This window comes from Capricornis sumatraensis, chromosome 6 (assembly GCF_032405125.1).
Source record: "Capricornis sumatraensis isolate serow.1 chromosome 6, serow.2, whole genome shotgun sequence".
In the NCBI taxonomy this organism is placed as follows: Eukaryota; Metazoa; Chordata; class Mammalia; order Artiodactyla; family Bovidae; genus Capricornis; species Capricornis sumatraensis.
In genome coordinates, this window is record NC_091074.1 from 37,200,618 (window position 1) to 37,219,660 (window position 19,043).

The 19,043-nt window shown below is 43.1% G+C and overlaps 1 protein-coding gene and 1 pseudogene across 7 annotated transcripts in view; one reads left to right on the forward strand and one right to left on the reverse strand.

Annotated features, from left to right (window-relative positions):
- Nucleotides 1–18,706, reverse strand: part of SNAPC3 (small nuclear RNA activating complex polypeptide 3) — a 39,940-nt gene extending 21,234 nt beyond the window's left edge. For all 7 annotated transcript variants that reach the window (XR_011145012.1, XM_068974199.1, XM_068974201.1 and 4 more), the window contains exons 1-3: nt 18,405–18,706; nt 17,674–17,751; nt 7,244–7,328 (exon numbers count right to left, since the gene is read on the reverse strand). Coding sequence is in view for 6 of the 7 variants with exons in the window: in XM_068974199.1 (XP_068830300.1) it covers nt 7,244–7,328; nt 17,674–17,751; nt 18,405–18,706 (465 nt within the window). In the remaining variant the exon portion in view is untranslated. The remainder of the gene's footprint in view (nt 1–7,243; nt 7,329–17,673; nt 17,752–18,404) is intronic.
- On the forward strand, nt 1,584–3,076 carry LOC138081438 (Krueppel-like factor 4 pseudogene; annotated as a pseudogene).
- Nucleotides 18,707–19,043: the final 337 nt, after the last annotated feature.

Here is a 19,043-nt window from a genome sequence, read left to right on the forward strand (position 1 = left end):
CTTTCCTTTATATGTGCTTGACCCACCAGGCTCCCCTGTCCATGGAGTTCTCAAGGCAAGCCTATTGCAGTGGGTGGCCCATTCCCTTATCCAGGGGATCTCTCCAACCCGGGGATCAAATCCCAGTCTACTGCATTGTAGGAAAATTCTTTACCGTTTGAGCCACCAGGAAACCCCCAATAACTATAAAATAGAGGCCACCAGAGTGCACTAGTTAAGAAGGTGCAAAAGGCATTTTAAAAATAGGTGGACATCATGCAAAATGGCACAGTAGGACACAGAAGCACAGTAGGGTAAGTCCCTCCAGCAAAGCAACTATGAAGATGGAAGAGATCGGAATTAACTCTTTTTTGCACATGGACTCTGATCAGGCTCTTGTATCAACCAGGTGAGTGCCCCAATGAAGAAACAAGCTGCTGTGTTTCCTAGGTAAGCAGAGGGTATAAACCAACTACCATGCCCCACTCTTAGCCCCATTGCAGATGTAGAGATAGCAGGCTGTAGTCCTGGAAAAGGTAGCTGATGCCAAGATGAGCAATGTGGGATCATGTTCTCCAAAAAATAGGGGTAAGCATACTGTGGTTGGTCTGGCAATGCTCTGAGGCCCTGGTGCTGAAGCTTGCCTTGGTTCTGGTCCTCTTGTTATAGAGTCCAAGCTTGCTCTGCTCACCCCATGACAAGCCAATGAATCTGAGAGATGAGGTGTTGAGGCAAGGAAAATGACTTTATTCAGAAAGCTAGCAGAGTGAGAAGATGGCAGGCTAGTGCCTCAAAATAACCATCTTATTGGGGTCCGAATGCTAGGTTCGTTCATACATCAGAGATGGGGTGAGGTGAGGAAGCAAAGAAAAAGGCCATTAATCTCGCAAACATCTCCTAAAATGGCAAGCCTCAGGCGGAGGATGTATTCATTTCTTCCTTCCTGCCATCTAGAGGACAGGGTTCCGAAAAAAGGCACTTAAGTCAGGCTGAGGGGCAGGGTCCTTTTAAACATCCATTACGGGCCTCAGAGAGCGAGCGCGGCTGCGGGCGCGCGGGGAGCAGAGGCGGTGGCGGGCGGCGGCGGCACCGGGAGCCGCCAAGTGCCCCTCCCCGCCCCTCCGGCCCCCCACCCACCCACCCACCCGCCCGCGGCCAGCGCCCATGGCCGCGCGCGCCTCGCGCAGCCCCCCGGACTCCGCGCCTCGCGCCGCCGCCCAGTCCGCAGACCCGCGCCTCCGCATCCAGTCTCACCTGGCGGCGCCGCCCGCCCGCCACCCCGGCCACAGCCCCAGCGCTCACGGCGATAGCCGCGGCGACCGCGACAGCGGTGGGGGACGCTGCTGAGTCGAAGAGAGCGCAGCCTGGCCACCGGACCTACTTAACTCGCCTTGCTGATTGTCTATTTTTACGAGTTTACAACTTTTCTAAGAACTTTCGTATACAAAGGAACTTTTTTTTTTTTAAAGGCATCTCCCTTTTATATTTAATCCAAAGAAGAAGGATCTCGGGCAATTTGGGGTTTTGGGTTTTGGCTTCGTTTCTAAGTTTTTTTCCTCTTCGTTGGCTTTGGGGTTTGGGTACCCCTTCTGCTTCGGACTCCCGAGGACCTTTTGGGCCCCCACATTAATGAGGCAGCCACCTGGCGAGTCTGACATGGCTGTCAGCGACGCGCTGCTCCCGTCCTTCTCCACGTTCGCGTCCGGCCCGGCGGGAAGGGAGAAGACACTGCGTCCAGCAGGTGCCCCGAATAACCGCTGGCGGGAGGAGCTCTCCCACATGAAGCGACTTCCCCCGGTGCTTCCCGGCCGCCCCTACGACCTGGCGGCGGCGACCGTGGCCACCGACCTGGAGAGTGGAGGAGTCGGCGCGGCTTGCGGCAGCAGCAACCCGGCTCTCCTGCCCCGGAGGGAGACGGAGGAGTTCAATGATCTTCTGGACCTGGACTTTATCCTCTCCAACTCGCTGTCCCATCAGGAGTCCGTGGCCGCCACGGTGTCCTCCTCGGCATCAGCCTCTTCCTCGTCCTCCCCGTCGAGCAGCGGTCCAGCCAGTGCGCCCTCCACCTGCAGCTTCAGCTATCCAATCCGGGCCGGGGGCGACCCGGGCGTGGCGGCGCCGGGCGGCACGGGCGGCGGCCTCCTGTATGGCCGGGAGTCTGCACCCCCTCCGACAGCTCCCTTCAACCTGGCGGACATCAACGATGTGAGCCCCTCCGGCGGCTTCGTGGCCGAGCTCCTGCGGCCCGAATTGGACCCAGTGTACATTCCGCCGCAGCAGCCGCAGCCGCCAGGTGGCGGGCTGATGGGCAAGTTCGTGTTGAAGGCGTCGCTGAGTGCCCCGGGCAGCGAGTACGGCAGCCCGTCGGTCATCAGTGTTAGCAAAGGCAGCCCAGACGGCAGCCACCCGGTGGTGGTGGCGCCCTACAGCGGCGGGCCGCCACGCATGTGCCCCAAGATCAAGCAGGAGGCTGTCTCCTCGTGCACCGTCGGTCGGCCCCTAGAGGCCCACTTGGGCACTGGACCTCCTCTCAGCAATGGCCACCGGCCGCCTGCGCACGATTTTCCCTTGGGGCGGCAGCTCCCCAGCAGGACTACCCCGACCCTGGGTGCCGAGGAACTGCTGAGCAGCCGGGACTGTCATCCTGCCCTGCCGCTCCCCCCGGGCTTCCATCCCCACCCCGGGCCCAACTACCCTCCCTTCCTGCCCGACCAGATGCAGCCGCAGGTCCCACCGCTGCATTACCAAGAGCTCATGCCACCCGGTTCCTGCATGCCGGAGGAGCCCAAACCAAAGAGGGGAAGGCGGTCGTGGCCCCGGAAAAGGACGGCCACTCACACTTGTGATTATGCAGGCTGCGGCAAAACCTACACGAAGAGTTCTCATCTCAAGGCACACCTGCGCACCCACATAGGTGAGAAACCTTACCACTGTGACTGGGATGGTTGTGGGTGGAAGTTTGCCCGCTCAGATGAACTGACCAGGCACTATCGCAAACACACTGGGCACCGCCCCTTCCAGTGCCAGAAATGCGACCGGGCATTCTCGAGGTCGGACCACCTCGCCTTACATATGAAGAGGCACTTTTAAATCCCCAAACAGTGGATGTGACCCACACTGCCAGAAGAGAATTCACTATTTTTTACCTTTCACACTGTCTTCCCGGTGAGGGGAGGAACCCAGCTGGAAAGCACTACAATCATGGTCAAGTTCCCAACAAGTCAACTTGTGAATGGATAATCAGGAGACACAAGGAAACCAAAAGACAAACTCAAGAAAAGAAAAAAAAAAAACAGATGGGGTCTGTGACTGGATCTTCTATCATTCCAATTCTAAATCCAACTTGAATATATATATATTCCTGGACTTACAAAACGCCAAGGGGGTGACTGGAAGTTGTGGATATCAGGGTATAAATTAGATCTGAGAGTTGGGGGGAGGGAAGAGCAGAACCCCTTGAGAAGTGTTTTAATGCAATATAAGCATAAAGATCACCTTGTATTCTGTTTGCCTTCTAAAAGCCATTATGACGATCTTAGAAGAGGAAGAAATTCAGGTACAGAAAATGGTGTTTAATAGCCTAAACGATGGTGCTTGGTAAGTCTTGGTTCTAAAGGTACCAAATGAGGCCAAAGTTCTCAAACTGCTGCATACTTTGACAAGGAAAATCTATTTTTGTCTTCCGATCTACATTTATGACCTAAGTCAGGTAAATACACCTGGTTTACTTTAATCTTTTTATGCAGACAGTCTGTTATGCACTGTGGTTTCAGATGTGCAATAATTTGTACAATGGTTTATTCCCAAGTATGCCTTAAGCAGAACAAATGTTTTTTTCTATATAGTTCCTTGCCTTAATAAATATGTAATATAAATTTAAGCAAACTTCTATTTTGTATATTTGTAAACTACAAAGTAAAAAAATGAACATTTTGTGGAGTTTGTATTTTGCATACTCAAGGTGAGAATTAAGTTTTAAATAAACCTATAATATTTTATCTGAAAAAAAAAATAAACATCCATTACATATGATTATAATAACAAAAGCAAAGAAAAGCAAGTCAAAGAAACAGGTTCAACATGGAGTCAGAATTGGCTGCTTCTCTGAAATGCTCTTATCACCAAGTGGCTTTTGCCAGCAGCATCAACCGGAAAATTTAAAGACACAGGACCCTTTGTGGAGTCATACATTTAAGGAAATCTTGATCAGGTCACTGGTTGACTAGAGATAATGAATCAGAAACATCAGCGACCATATGGGTAGACCTTGAACTACTGTGGGTTCAGCTCCAGACTGCCACAAAAACAAGTATCTCAATAAAGTGAGTCATATGAATTTTTTGGTTTCCCAATGCACATAAGTTATATTTACACTATGCTATAGTCTATTTGGTGCATAATAATAGCATCATGTCCCAAAAAACAATGTACAGACTGGAACTCTAATTAAAAACACTTTATTGATAAAAAAACGCTATCTTCTTGGCCTTCAATGAGCTGCAGTAGTAATGTTGATGATCAGAGATCACCATAGTAAGTATGATAATAATGAAGTAGTTTGAAATATTGTGGGAATAATCAAACTGTGACAGAGACATCAAGGGAGCAAATGCTGTTGGAAAGATGGTGCCAAACAGACTTACTCAATGCAGGGTTGCCACAAACCTTCATAATTTTCAAAAAAAAACCACCACCACACTACCTGTGAAGCATAATAAAGTGCAGTAAAATTAGATATGCTTGTACACAACAAGGACTACACACTAGAAAAATAGTTTGGAAAATTCAAAACAGCTCTAGGCCTCAACAAGGAAAAAAACACACTCGGAATGTCCAGTTCTCAACAAAAACTTATAAAACACACAAAGAAACAGGAAAATATGCCCCATTCACAAGAAAAAAAGAATTTGACAGAAACTACCACTGAGAAACCCCAAACACTGAGACAGAACACTGAACATTTCCATGTGGAAATTGAACAATACACTCTTAAACAACCAATAGGTCAAAGAAGAAACCACAGAGAAATAACAAAATACTTTGAGACAAATGGAAACAAAAACACAACATTAGAAACCTAACAAGATGCAGCAAAAGCCGTAGAAAGAGGAAAACTTTTAGCTCTAAACATGTACACTGGAAAAGAACAATCTCAAACCAATAACCCAAGTGCATACCCTAAGGAACCAGAAAAAGAAAACTTAACCCAACGCTAGCTGCTGCTGCTGCTGTGAGGCTTTAGTCTTGTCCAACTCTGTGCGACCCCAGGGACTGCAGCCCACCAGGCTCCCCCGTCCCTGGGATTCCCCACGCAAGAGTACCGGAGTGGGTTGCCATTGCCTTCTCCACCCAACGCTAGCAGAAGGAAGGAAATAATCAAAACCGACTCTAGAAAAAATATCAAGTATGAATAGAACTGTAACAAGTAAGAAAACTGAATCAAAAATTAAAAACCTCCAAAATCACTGCAGATGGTGACTGCAGCCATGAAATTAAAAGACACTTCCTCCTTGAAAGGAAAGTTATGACCAACCTAAATAGCATATTAAAAAGCAGAGACATTACTTTGCCAACAAAGGTCCATCTAGTCAAGGCTATGGTTTATCCAGTGGTCATGTATGGATGTGAGAGTTGGACTGTGAAGAAAGCTGAGCGCCGAAGAATTGATGCTTTTGAACTGTGGTGTTGGAGAAGACTCTTGAGAGTCCCCTGGACTGGAAGGAGATCCAACCAGTCCATTCTGAAGGAGATCAGCCCTGGGATTTCTTTGGAAGGAATGATGCTAAAGCTGAAACTCCAGTACTTTGGCCACCTCATGCGAAGAGTTGACTCATTGGAAAAGACTCTGACGCTGGGAGGGATTGGGGGCAGGAGGAGAAGGGGACGACAGAGGATGAGATGGCTGGATGGCATCACTGACTCGATGGACGTGAGTCTGAGTGAACTCTGGGAGTTGGTAATGGACAGGGAGCCCTGGCGTGCTACGATTCATGGGGTCGCAAAGAGTTGGACACGACTGAGCAACTGAACTGAACTGAACTGAACAAAGAAAAGCCCAGGACTAGACGGCTTCATGTGAATTTATCATTCCTTCCTAAAGTCCTCCAAATAATCTGAAAAGGAGAAAATACTTTCTAACTTATTCTATGAGATCAGCACACTCTGATACCCAAGTCAGACAAAGACACTGTGAGAAAACTACAGGTCAATATCCTTCATGAATATAAAGATAAAACTTAACAAAACACTAGCAAATCAAGGTCAGCAGCATATAAAAGGGACTGCATGTCACAAAGCCAAGGGGGACTCATTCTGAGGATGCAAGGGTATTTCAACATAACAAATCACCACACTAACAGAATGATGGAAAAAAACACATCATCCCAACTGATGCAAAAAAAAAAAATTTCTACAAAAGTCAATACCCTTTCTTGATAAAAAACATTAAATAAAATAGGAACTGAAGGGAATTTACTCAACATGATAAAGGCCATATATGAAAAACCCACAGCTAAGCTAATAAAATGGTTAAAATGTTAAATTTCATGTTATATAAATTCCTCGGTATTCATCATCTGAAGTCATTCTGAGGGTTTTACCTAAGAAACAATGGATTAGAAAAGAATGGGTGGCGCAGTGGTAAAGAACCTGCCTGCCAGTGGAGGACATGTAAGAGACATGGGTTCAGTCCCTGGGTTGGGAAGATCCCCTGGAAGAGGAAATGGCAACCCACTCCAGTATTCTTGCCTGGAAAATTCAATGGACAGAGGAGTCTGGTGGACCAGAGTCCATGGGGTTGCAAAGAGTCGGACACCTCTGAGCACACACTACAGACTAAAACCAGGAGCAGAAGAAAAACATCAGAAATAGGGTGGTGAGAGGCATGAAATTAACCTAAGAGAGAGCAAGACCAAAGCAAAAACAAAAATAAAGGCCGAGCATTGAGAGGAAAATGTGCCATCGTGAACTTTCTTTTTTTTTTTGCCTGTGTTGCACGACTTACAGGACCTCAGTTTGCCAACAGGGAAGCAAACGCACACCCCAGGTAGTGAATGCATGGAGTCCTAACTACTGGACTATCAGGGAATTCCCCATCACCTGAATTTCATGCGTCTTTTTCTCCTACTGGCTCCCAGTCCCAGTGAAGGTTCTCTCATTTGTTTCCAGCTAAGCATATCCAATATGAACTACCATATAGTCATGGGTAACAGCCAATGAAGAGATTTTGTTTCATGGGAAAAGGTGGAAAAGAGAGGACATTTACCATCTCGTAAGCAAATGTTTCTTGTCTGCAGGCTCGATCTATCCTTAAGGTTTCCTCCCGGTGCTTCAGAAGCCTCTTTCTAATCCTGTTACAAGAAAAATCAGACTTCAATATTTTGGTGGGCTTCAAAAATATCTTTACTATTTAGCTTTTTATTATGAACTAATTTTAGACTTAAAGAAAGGCTGCAAAAATATTACAGAGTTCCCTTATATCTCTTAGCCAGTTTTCCCTGTTAACATCTTAACTGTTCAGAGATTATCAAGACCAGGAAATTAACATTAATATAGTATTATTAACTATAAAACTTTTTCAAATTTCACCAAGTATTAAGTTTAGTGCTTCTTTTAACTGTCTCAGACTCCTATGCAAACACTTTTTTATTTCTCCTTTCCCCTCCAGTCTTTTAAAGTTCCTCAGTCTGTCTTTCATCATCTTGACACTGAAAAAACCCGGATCAGTGATTTTGTAGAATGTCCTTAATTGCTGTTTCCTCGTAACTGGAGTAAGCTTATATTCTTTGGACAAGAATACCATAAGATCATGTCCTCACTGTATCATCATGAGGTTAACAATGTTATTCATAAAATTAATATCTTATTCCTGGAGATACTTACCTTGTTTAAGTTCCTATCTGCTAGGTTCCCACACTAGAAAGATATTTTCTTTCCCTTTGTACCTGGTAAGTGTTTGGGGTTGGGGGGGAGATACTTAGAGACTATGCAAATCTTGTTTCTCTTGAAACTTGCATTCAGTAATTTATCATTCACTAGTAGACTTCATCTGCAACATGTATTACTGTGGTTTATGCCTAACACCGATCCTCTATTTTTCTCCTTTAACATTCATTCATTGGTATTATGAATATTACCTCTTTCTTCCCATTTATTTATTTGGTTACTTGTATTAGTATGAATTCATAAATATTTACCTTATTCTACAGGTTAAAATCTGTATTGTTATTAGTATTAGTATTGTTATTCGGTTGTTCAAATTATTCTAGCTTTGGCCATTAGGAGCTCCTGTTCTATCAACAAGTTCTCAACATTTCTGTTTTTCCTAGTTAACCATTTCCTTACTTTATGGAACCATAAAATGCTCAAGACTCACCCTTGAGCATTTTCATGTCTCAGCCCTAAATCAGCCACTCTTCCTAGGAGATCTAGTTTTCTTCACTGGAAAGAGGTTTAGAGACCTGTATCTGAGCATGAGGCATTCTCACTGTTCCTGCAGTCTCTGCTTCCAGGACTCTCAGCAGAGGCAGGAAACATACTGTGTTTGTGTTCAGTCGAGTTTGACTCTTTGTGACCCCGTGGACTGCAGTCTGCTAGGCTCTTCTGTCCAAGATATTTTTCAAGCAAGAATACTGGAGTGGGTTGCCATTTCCTCCTCCACAGAATCTTCCTGACCCAGGGATCAAACTCACGTCTCCTGCACTGGCAGGTGGATTCTTTATGACTGACCCACCAGGGAAGCCTCAAAGAAAAAATACACCAAACCACACATGTACACACATCTGTGTTTTGGTATTTTTCTGTTATGTACTTTTAAATCCATGGTTTAAACTAATACTTCTAATCCCAAGAATCACAGGATTCATTGTAGCCTTCAACCTTTCCTTGTTTACAACTTTTCTCCACAAGTGAGAAACTCAGCTCCCTGTATCTAAATCTATTCGCTTAAGTGTTTGGTTCTTTAAAATACATGGCTTCGGAACTGCTAACCTGCTAACACCCCTGTGAAAACCACTAATCATGAACAGTTCTTCTTGTCTTCAGCCTTACAACACTGAATCAAAGTATGCTTCTGTATGGAATCAGATTAGATCTTTCTTCCTAATTCTCTTCAGTGTTGCTACGCTATTTACTTGTAACACAATTGGACTAACTACTTCAGTCTCCCCCAACATCCTGGCTGGTTTTAATTGTCTGATTACTTTTGAGGTGTGTAAAAGATATGTGAACCACTACTATGGTTCTAAGAGAGTTATAAAAGAATTATAAAAAGTATATATATTTAGAGAAGCATCATTCCTTCTTTGTCTGGACCACTAACCTGTACCTGTTCCCTCCTTTCTTTCCAACCCTCTCCTGTCTACCCACTGTGGGCCACAAAGCTCTGTAGTTCTGACTTATCCTCTACATTGTTTTTGTTCAAATACATAGATACCTACAAATTTTCTTAGATTACTTTTTCTATCAGTCTGAGTTCAATTAGGAGAAAAAAATTAAACAGTAACTAAGTGAAAGTGAAAGTCTCTCAGTTGTGTCCGACTCTTTTCGATCCCATGGACTAAAAAGTCCATGGAATTCTCCAGGTCAGAATACTGGAGTGGGTAGCCGTTCCCTTCTCCAGGGGATCTTCCTAACCCAGGGATCAAACCCAGGTCTCCAGCACTGTGGGCGGATTCTTTGCCATCTGAACCACCAGGAAGGCCCAAACAGTAACCAGACAAAGCTTAATCTAATGAATTATTAACTCAGGACTGGAAGGATGAGGGAATGCCAAGTAAGAAGTAGGGAAATCTACAGAATACAGGAATAGCAGACGCAAGGCGTATCCTCCCTTGTGCTAAGAAAGAAAAGCCAAAGGCGGCTCCCTTTTCTTCCCTAGGACTCAGATCCAGACCTTGTGGGAGAGGGAACGGCTGTGACTTGCTGAATATCAGAGAAGTTGCTAGGGTACATCAGTGAAAACTGCTGGAAATCTGCCCACAAGGGTACCAGGAAAAGCTTTTATAGGGAGGTTTCAAGCGGAGCGGAGTGGTGGAGAAAGCGGCTGTGTTAATGACTGCCTGGTAACGCAGGAGCTGGGTGCTTGGGAAGCGCAGCAGGTCCCTGCTAAACATTGGACCAAGAAGCAAAATTCTGTCCTCACGAAAGTCTCGCCTGTGCCCTTTACCGACACAGCTTATTTAATACTGTGCCAGCTGGGAAAGGAAAAATATTTAAAGAGCTGAGACTCATTTTTACAGAGCAGGCAAAAAGGGTACATTTTAAAATGAGAGCCAATAAATTGATACCCAGTACTATTTCTTACATAAAGGGGAGCATATGCTTTGGGGCTTTGGTTTTTTTTTTTACAAATCAGTATTGCCTAGAAATCTGTTGGTTCATCCTTCCTCGTCTTTTAGCACAGCTGTACCATACTCCACTTGTGGATGTCCAATATAATTCCTTTGACATTCTCCTACATATGTGTATTTAGGATATTTCAAATATTTGCAGTTATAAACAATGCTGTAACGAATAACCTTGTGCATAATATATTTTCATATTGTTGGAGGTGTATCTTCAGCAGAGAATGCTAGAAGTTGGACTGCAGAGTCAAAAGTTAAGTGCCTGGGTAATTTTGTGTTGGGCATTACCAGATTTCCCTAGAGGAGCGTTGTTATCAGTTTACGTTTCCATCAGGAATGTATAAAAATGCCTGCTTCCCCTCACCTCCTCAAAAGAATGTATATTTTAAAATTTGTGCTAGTCTAATAGGAGAAAGGGCTTCCTTCGTGACTCTTTAGTAATAAAGAACACACCTGCCAATGCAGACCTGGGTTGGGATGATCCCCTGGAATAGGAAATGGCAACCCACTTCAGTATTCTTACCTGGAGAAATCTCATGGACAGAGGAGCCTGGTGGGCTGTAGTCCGTGGGGTCGCAAAGAGTCAGACACAACTTAGCAAACAACAGTAAGAGAAAAAAGGTCATTTTAACTTTCATTTCTCTAATAATGAATATGCATAAACATTTTTTCATGTTTGTGAATCATTTTGATCCTTTTGTATGTGTGAATTATTGGTTCGTATCTTTTTCCCATTTTCCCTTTGCGCTTTTGGTATTTGTCCCTTAACTTTTAAGGGCTTATGTATTAGGGTTATTTTCTCCAAGTTTGGCAGCGCTTGACTTTATGGTGCTTTTTTTGTCATGCAAAAATTTACATGTTTATGTAGTCAATTTTATCAATCTTTACCTTTTATTATTTCTGGGTTTAAATCACAGTTAGAAAGCCTTTCACTATACCAAGGTAGGTGTTTCATTCTCTACATTTTGATCCCAATCCCTTTGGAATTTATTCTTGTGTATCAGTTCAGTTCAGTTGCTCAGTCGTGTCCAACTCTTTGCAACCCCATGAATCACAGCACGTCAGGCCTCCCTGTCCATCACCAACTCCCGGAGTTCACTCACATTCACGTCCATCGAGTCAGTGATGCCATCCAGCCACCTCATCCTCTGTCTTGTGTATAGTGTCATACTAAACTTCCATATGCATTTGAATCTAACTGGACTTTCTCTTTTATTCTAAATGTCTATTTGTCTACTCAGGAGCTAGTAACTATTTTAATTAGAAAGACTTTGTAGTATATTTTAATATATAGCAAAATTACTAGGAAGTCACAATTTTCTTCCCCCCACCCAGTTTTTCCTAGTTATTCTTGCAAATATCCCATATGAAGTTTATCATCAACTAACTCCATGAAGGAACCAATACTTTTGGTATTTTTATTGGGATTGTACTTAATCTGTAAATTAACTTAGAAAGAACTGACAACATCATAAAGCTAAGTATTTCTATCAAAGAACAGAGGATATCTTTCAATTTTTTTCAAGATTTCTTCTGAGTCTTTCAGGAAGGTTTACAATTTTTGTTTACCTCAGCTTTACACATTTCTTGTTAAATTTATTCTTAAATGTTTAATCTTTCTGACTATTGTAAATAGGAATTTTCTCCACCATTATGTCCTCTAGTTGTTTATTATTTATATGAAGGCTATTATTTTTTATATATCAATTTTGTATCCTGCTCTAACACTGAATTCTTTTGTTTTTGGTCTGTTTTAGCACTTATTTCTTTTCCAGGTAACACCATTTTATCACTCACAAATAGAGCTAATTTTTCTTCTTCATCTACTCTTATGCTTCTAATTGATTTCTTTTGTCAACTGCATGGCTAATCCAATAGTACAATGCTGGAAAGTAAGTGGAGATACTAGGCATGCTTGCCTTACTCCAGATCTTAATAAAAATACCTGTACTGCTTTAATGCTTCTCTATTAAATAAGATACTAGCTTTACAACCAAGGCATACATACTTTACCATGTTGGAACAGTAGCCGTGTTAGAACAGTTCCATGTTGGAATGGCCCGTTTTTTTTGAGTAAATTTTAGCTTTATTTTGTTGTAATCAGAGTGTTGTTTATATTATTTCTACTCTAGGAATGATACTGATGTTTCCTTTGTGACCTAATATAGAGCCAATTTTTCTGAATGTGCCAGGTAGTCTCTAATACAGGTTACAAATTTTATGTATATATTATACATATACATATATATATGCATATCCTTAAGACATATCCTACTGATTAGAGCTCTCCATTGATCTGCCTTGTGTTGAGATTAGTATATTAAGGTGCCCTATTGTTAATGCATTTCTAGCTAATTTCTTATATCCCCTATAGTTTGTTTTATAAAGCTTATATCCCTTATGGTTGTTTTATATTATTTGGTGTATATATAAGTATTTTCTCTTAACTGTGGTTTGTGGTTTTAAAATGTGTCCTTTGTCACATGTAATGTTTTGAGGCTTGAACTTTATTATTCTGATATCAAGACTATTGTGTGCATGTGCTAAGTTGCTTTAGTCATGTCTGACTCTGTGTGACCCTACGGACTGCAGCCTGCCAGGCTCCTCTGTCCATGGGATTTTCCAGGCAAGAATACTGGAATGGGTTGCCATGCCCTTCTCCAGGGGATCTTCCCGACCCAGGAACTGAACCCACATGCCTACGTCTCCTGTTGGCAGGCGGTTTCTTTACCGCTGGCGCCACCTGGGAAGTCCATCAAGACCATTAATTCAGCTCAGTTCATTCGCTCAGTCGTGTTGATTCTTTGCAACTCCATGAATTGCAGCACGCCAGGCCTCCCTGTCCATCACCAACTCCCGGAGCTCACTCAAACTCACGTCCATCAAGTCAGTGATGCCATCCAGCCATCTCATCCTGTCGTCCCCTTTCTCCTCCTGCCCCCAATCCCTTCCAGCATCAGAGTCTTTTCCAATGAGTCAACTCTTCACATGAGGTGGCCAAAGTACTGGGGTTTCAGCTTTAGCATCATTCCTTCCAAAGAAATCCCAGGGCTGATCTCCTTTAGAACGGACTGGTTGGATCACCTTGCAGTCCAAGGGACTCTCAAGAGTCTTCTCCAACACCACAGCTCAAAAGCATCAATTCTTTAGCACTCAGCTTTACTCACAGTCCAACTCTCACATCCATAGATGACCACTGGAAAAACCATAGCCTTGACTAGATGGACCTTTGTTGGCATATAATGTCTCTGCTTTCAATATGCTATCTAGTTTGGTCATAACTTTTCTTCCAAGGAGTAAAGCGTCTTTTAATTTCATGGCTGCAGTCACCATCTGCAGTGATTTTGGAGCCTCCCAAAATAAAGTCTGACACTGTTTCTACTCTTTCCCCGTCTATTTCCCATGAAGTGATGGGACCGGATGCCATGATGTTCGTTTTCTGAATGTTGAGCTTTAAGCCAACTTTTTCAACTCTCCTCTTTCACTTTCATCAAGAGGCTTTTTAGCTCCTCTTCACTTTCTGCCATAAGGGTGGTGTCATCGGCATATCTGAGGTTATTGATATTTCTCCCAGCAATCTTGATTCCAGCTTGTGCTTCATCCAGCCCAGTTTCTCATGATGTACTCTGCATGTAAGTTCAATAAGCAGGGTGACAATATACAGCCTTGACGTACTCCTTTTCCTATTTGGAACTAGTCTGCTGTTCCATGTCCAGTTCTAACTGTTGCTTTCTGACCTGCATATAGGTTTCTCAAGAGGCAGGTCAGGTGGACCATTAATTACATCTGCTCAATTTCTTTCCATTTATCTGATATACATTTGTCCCACTGTTTATTTTTAGCCTCTCTGGATTACTTTATTTTAGATGTGTTTATTATCTCTTCAAGGTTTTTGTTTTGTAAGCCTAAACTACTTTCATAAGGCTGTAGAAAAACTGATGCCTATGGCCTCAATTCTATTACATTTCCTAATTATACATATTTTGTTATATTAGCTGTTTTTTCCATCATGAGATGTGTCTTTTTGCTTGTCTGATTTTTAGAAATTGGGAAGAAAGGCCTGGTATTTGCATTTTTGTTACAGAGTTGATAATTCTGGGTTAATTTTCCTAGGTAACCAGTGAGAACTTTTAATTTGGAGATTTGAATCTTCTTCCTAATTCTGGAAATTTTTCTTAGATAGTATTTTTAAATATTCTATTTACAAGCTATTGAATTAAAAACATTGTTGCTTAACCTTCTGGGGTGACAAGTCTCAGTAGCACCTGCGTAGCAACAACTCTCTTATTCCTAAGAATTAAAATCTCTTTAAGTAGAAATAAAAATTTCAAAAATGCTGAAGATAAGTTATTCAGCTTGCTATGGATCAGGGAGAGCAGCAGTCTATCAACTGCCTTTTTCCTCTTAACATACATAAAAAGGAGTCCAGTAGCTCCTTCAGGGAAAAGAAGTGCTAGAAATGTATTTTATGCCATAATCAAGGGGTGATGTACTTAGGTGCTGTTTTTCCTTTTATGTATTTAAGTTATTGGTAGGGAGAAGAAAGGAAGGTTTAGGAGGGGAAGAGAAAGCACAGATACAGATTTTTGGCTTTTCAAGTAAGTCTAATTTACTTGTGGTACTGTTTAAATTAATATTAGTCCTCTTTTAAATGTTTTAAAGTACATCAAAATAATCCCAACTAAGAAATGCTGCACTAACTCCTTTTGCATTAGATTATACATATGCTGCTGCTAAGTCGCTTCAGTCGTGTCCGACTCTGTGCGACCCCATAGATGGCAGCCAATCCTCTGTCCCTGGGATTCTCCAGGCAAGAATGCTGGAGTGGATTGCCATTTTCTTCTCCAATGCATGAAAGTGAAAAGTGAAAGTGAAGTCGCTCAGTCATGTCCAACTCTTCAAAACCCCATGGACTACAGCCTACCAGGCTCCTCCATCCATGGGATTTTCCAGGCAAGCGTACTGGAGTGGGGTGCCATTGCGTTCTCTGAGATTATACATACAATTCTACTCAAATTTCCCATGGAAGGGACCAGAAGACAACCAAGGAGATTCAATTGACTCTAGTAACAGAAAATAGCCAGGGGAAGCACTGTGTGAAGTAGTCTAAAAATTGCCATTTCATATAGCTTAATAAAGTCATTATAAGCCAATGAGCATGTCATTATAGCAAAAAAAAGCCTGCTTTATAATTACCATCAACTTTCTTTTAGTCAGTCTTGGAAAAAAATCACTTCCTTAGGTTTATACAAGCTTCATTTATCCCACTCATTCTACAAATATCTGACTCCCTATTATATGCCAAAATTCTAGGTATGGGGGCCATGGCAGTGCATGTGACAAACACTATTTATGGACCTTTTAAGTCTAGCTGGAAGACAGAAAATTAAATAAGTGTGATGACTATTTCAATAGAGAAGAATTGGGAACCACATGAAAATAACAGGGAAGCTAGATGGAGTCCACAGTCCTTCAGCTAACAGTTGAAAAATGAGCAGAAGTCAGCAAGACCAGGGGATAAGGAATCGTGAGTGTTCTGGGCAAAGATCTAGGATGAGAGAGCACATTCTAGGAACAGAAAAGGTGTAATGTAGCTGGAGCGCATAAGGCTGAAAAGGCAGCAAGAGCCATTCTATAGAGGCCTCTGTGATCCATTTAAGAACAAAGGTTTTCAGACTTCCCTGGTGGTCCAGAGGCTAAGACTCTGAGCTCCTAATGTAGGGGGTCTGCGTTCGATTCCTGGTCAGGGAACCAGATCCCACATGCCACAACTAAGACCCCATGTAGCCAAATAAATAAATATATATTTAAAAAAAATACAACTACTTAAAAAAAAAAGAACAAAGGTTTTTAAAAAGAGAGTGACACAATCAGATATGCATTATACAAAAAAAAGAAAAAAATTAAACTAATCAATCAACAACAGTTCAAGGGTACCAAATGGAGCAAAGCAGTACTATAGGCTTAAGGGCAATTCAAAGATGAAGGAGCTGGACTCTGAATGAGTCTTCAAATACTTAGGAATGTTAGAAGTACTCTAGACATTACAAGAGCATCTACTCCCTAAGGGAGACAGATGGGTTGCAGAGATGTGGAAAGGAATCTTAGGGACTCAAAGAAATACTAGGGTTCTGCTGGGAGGGGGGCCATGTGCATCCTGAGCCACTGAAAGAGAAAACAGTTGAAAATGTATCAAGAAAGGCAGATTTGGGCTATGTGGAAGGTTTCAAATGAGGAATCTGAGTGAGGAATCTGAAATTTGTCCATAGAGGGGAGGCTGAGCCATTGACAATTTCTCAGCAAATGAGCACACTTAGGTGATAACATGATGGTTAAGTCAGAAGAAAAGACAGGACCCAGGAAAGACAGGAACCTTTTACAATGCTCCAAGTGTTGCTAATGTAAATATCAGCAACAGGCATAAAAGAAACTGATTTGGCAATTACAAAAAAAAAAAAAAACCAAGATACAGTCAAATCACCTGCGTAAATTTTTGAGGGTGACAACAGAAAGGATAGGATAAAGGATGACAACATAGCTGAGATGGTGTGAAGTAAGCAGGTTACAAACTGGAAATTACAAATTTCACTATTACATGTGGCTTCTCTATAACAGTATCATCACAGAGCAGCGTTTCTCAAGATACGGCTGGCAGACCAGAACTGATCTCTGAGCCATCTGTTATCCAATTAGTACAATGAGAGGAAGCATTTAGAAATGATCACACATATGACAGTAATCTTACTGTTGAATTTAGTAATAAAAACTTTGGAGTTCTACTGTGCTCTTTTAACTTCATTTTTCTAGTAATTCATTTTTATCCTATTTTACGAAAGTATAGATCTGACAAAATTTTTTAAAAACTTAATCCTTTTACCACACCATCAGAGTATTTAGCTTGCACCCCAAAATCTAAGTGGATTAACTGTACTTTTGTAAACATTTAAAAATAAACACAAATTTGAATATGGAGTAGATATTAGAGGGAATGCATTAACTGTTAATTTTCTTAAGTATAATAATACTTCTCTGATTTAGTAGGAGAATGATACTTTTAGGAGTTAACACTGATGTATTTAGCCATGAATTAGATCTGCAACTTACTGTAACAGTTAAGCAATAGAAAAAGATACACAGCAGCTACCTCAAACACATACAGCTAAATCAAATAGGGCCGAATGTCAACAGTGGTTGAACTTGGGGGTAGGGAAGAGGGTAGCAAAGAGTAAGCCACGACTGAGCAACTAAGCACACATATGATAACAATACCATACTGTCAACTTCTGAATAATATAATGTTGAAAAAAATATTTAAATAAGTGGCTTGTAACAAAAGTTAAGTCCTCCATACCCCAAAGTCACCAGGTCAGTATTTTCTGGGATGACTTCTGGATCCTCCCCTTCTTCAAGGCACCTCAGTTTATCAAGGCTAAAACAAAAACAAACAAAAAAAGCAATCACGCAACCATTTGGGTTGTGTCCCAAATACATCACTGAATAATCAGAGAATTAAAAGCGAATTCTGCGCCGATACTCTATTAATGAAAAGGATACACGGCTGACTGAAATCGGCCAATATTGTTAAATGGAGAAAGAAATCGTTACTGATTTTTATATTTTCATCCAAAATAAGACACTTTGAAGAAAATCTTAGTAATGGCATACTCAAAAGATCCCCAAAAGAGACCACAGGCAATCAAGGTTTTAATACTGTTCTGGTGAAATCTCCTTCCAGTCTCATCATTACTAAGGTTCCTCCGTCGTCAAAGTGTTTGTCAATGACAGATACACGTCGCTGCTACTCTGACTACTTCCCTATATTAATAAGCACTTTAAAATCTGGTGACGAGAAAAATTAATCTTTGATGCAGCTGCCTCGTCCCTTCCCTCCAACTAGAAGAAATCGTGCATTCCCCTCGCGGGACTTCTCCCGTTGTTTCGGGAAAGCTTTGATAGGGTGGCCCTTCTACTCCGGGGAGTAAATCACAGGCCCGCCCAAGGATGAATCCTGGGGGAGCCGAGGAGCAAGGCTGCACCCCGGATGACTCCAAGCAGCAACAGTCTCCTCGGCCCCGCACTCACCCGCACACCGCCCTCAGCTCGGCTGCCGTTTCCAGACTGCAGCCCAGATCGCGGGCCGCGGCGGCATCCTCGCAGCCGGAGTCGGTGACTTCTCGGTCCCCCGGCGGCTCCTTCAGCGACAGGTCCCCTTCCCCGCGCAGCCGGCCACGCCACAGCTCCCCGAAGGCGGCCACATGGAAAGCGTGCGTGTTTAGCTCAGGAAGCTCGTACTCTGGAAAGCTGAAGCCACCACTGCTGGGGACCGGGTCCTGCCTGCCATCCATTCCACCGCACGCTGGGTCGCCTCGGCTGTCTTCAGCCATGTTCGCCCCACTCCCTTCCCTGCGAACAGCGGCTGATCAAGGCCTCGCGGGGCGTCTGGGACCTGTAGTTGCGCGTGACTCGGACTGGCGGGGAGCCGCGCTGCACTGGCGCAGCTTTAGACACTACATTTCCCGGCAGGCTCCGAGTCGGACCCGCCCTGGGCCGGGGCACCACAAGCCTCCGCGTGCAGGGTTTGAGCGCATTGTTCTCCGCTTCATTCGCACAGCTGAGCGGTTGCGTCTGTTTGCTGCGGCCAGATTGGCTGGGTTCTCATCCCCCACCGTTACGCAGCATCGCTCTCCTACGGAGCAGGGCGGCCCTGACATGCCCTTTGGT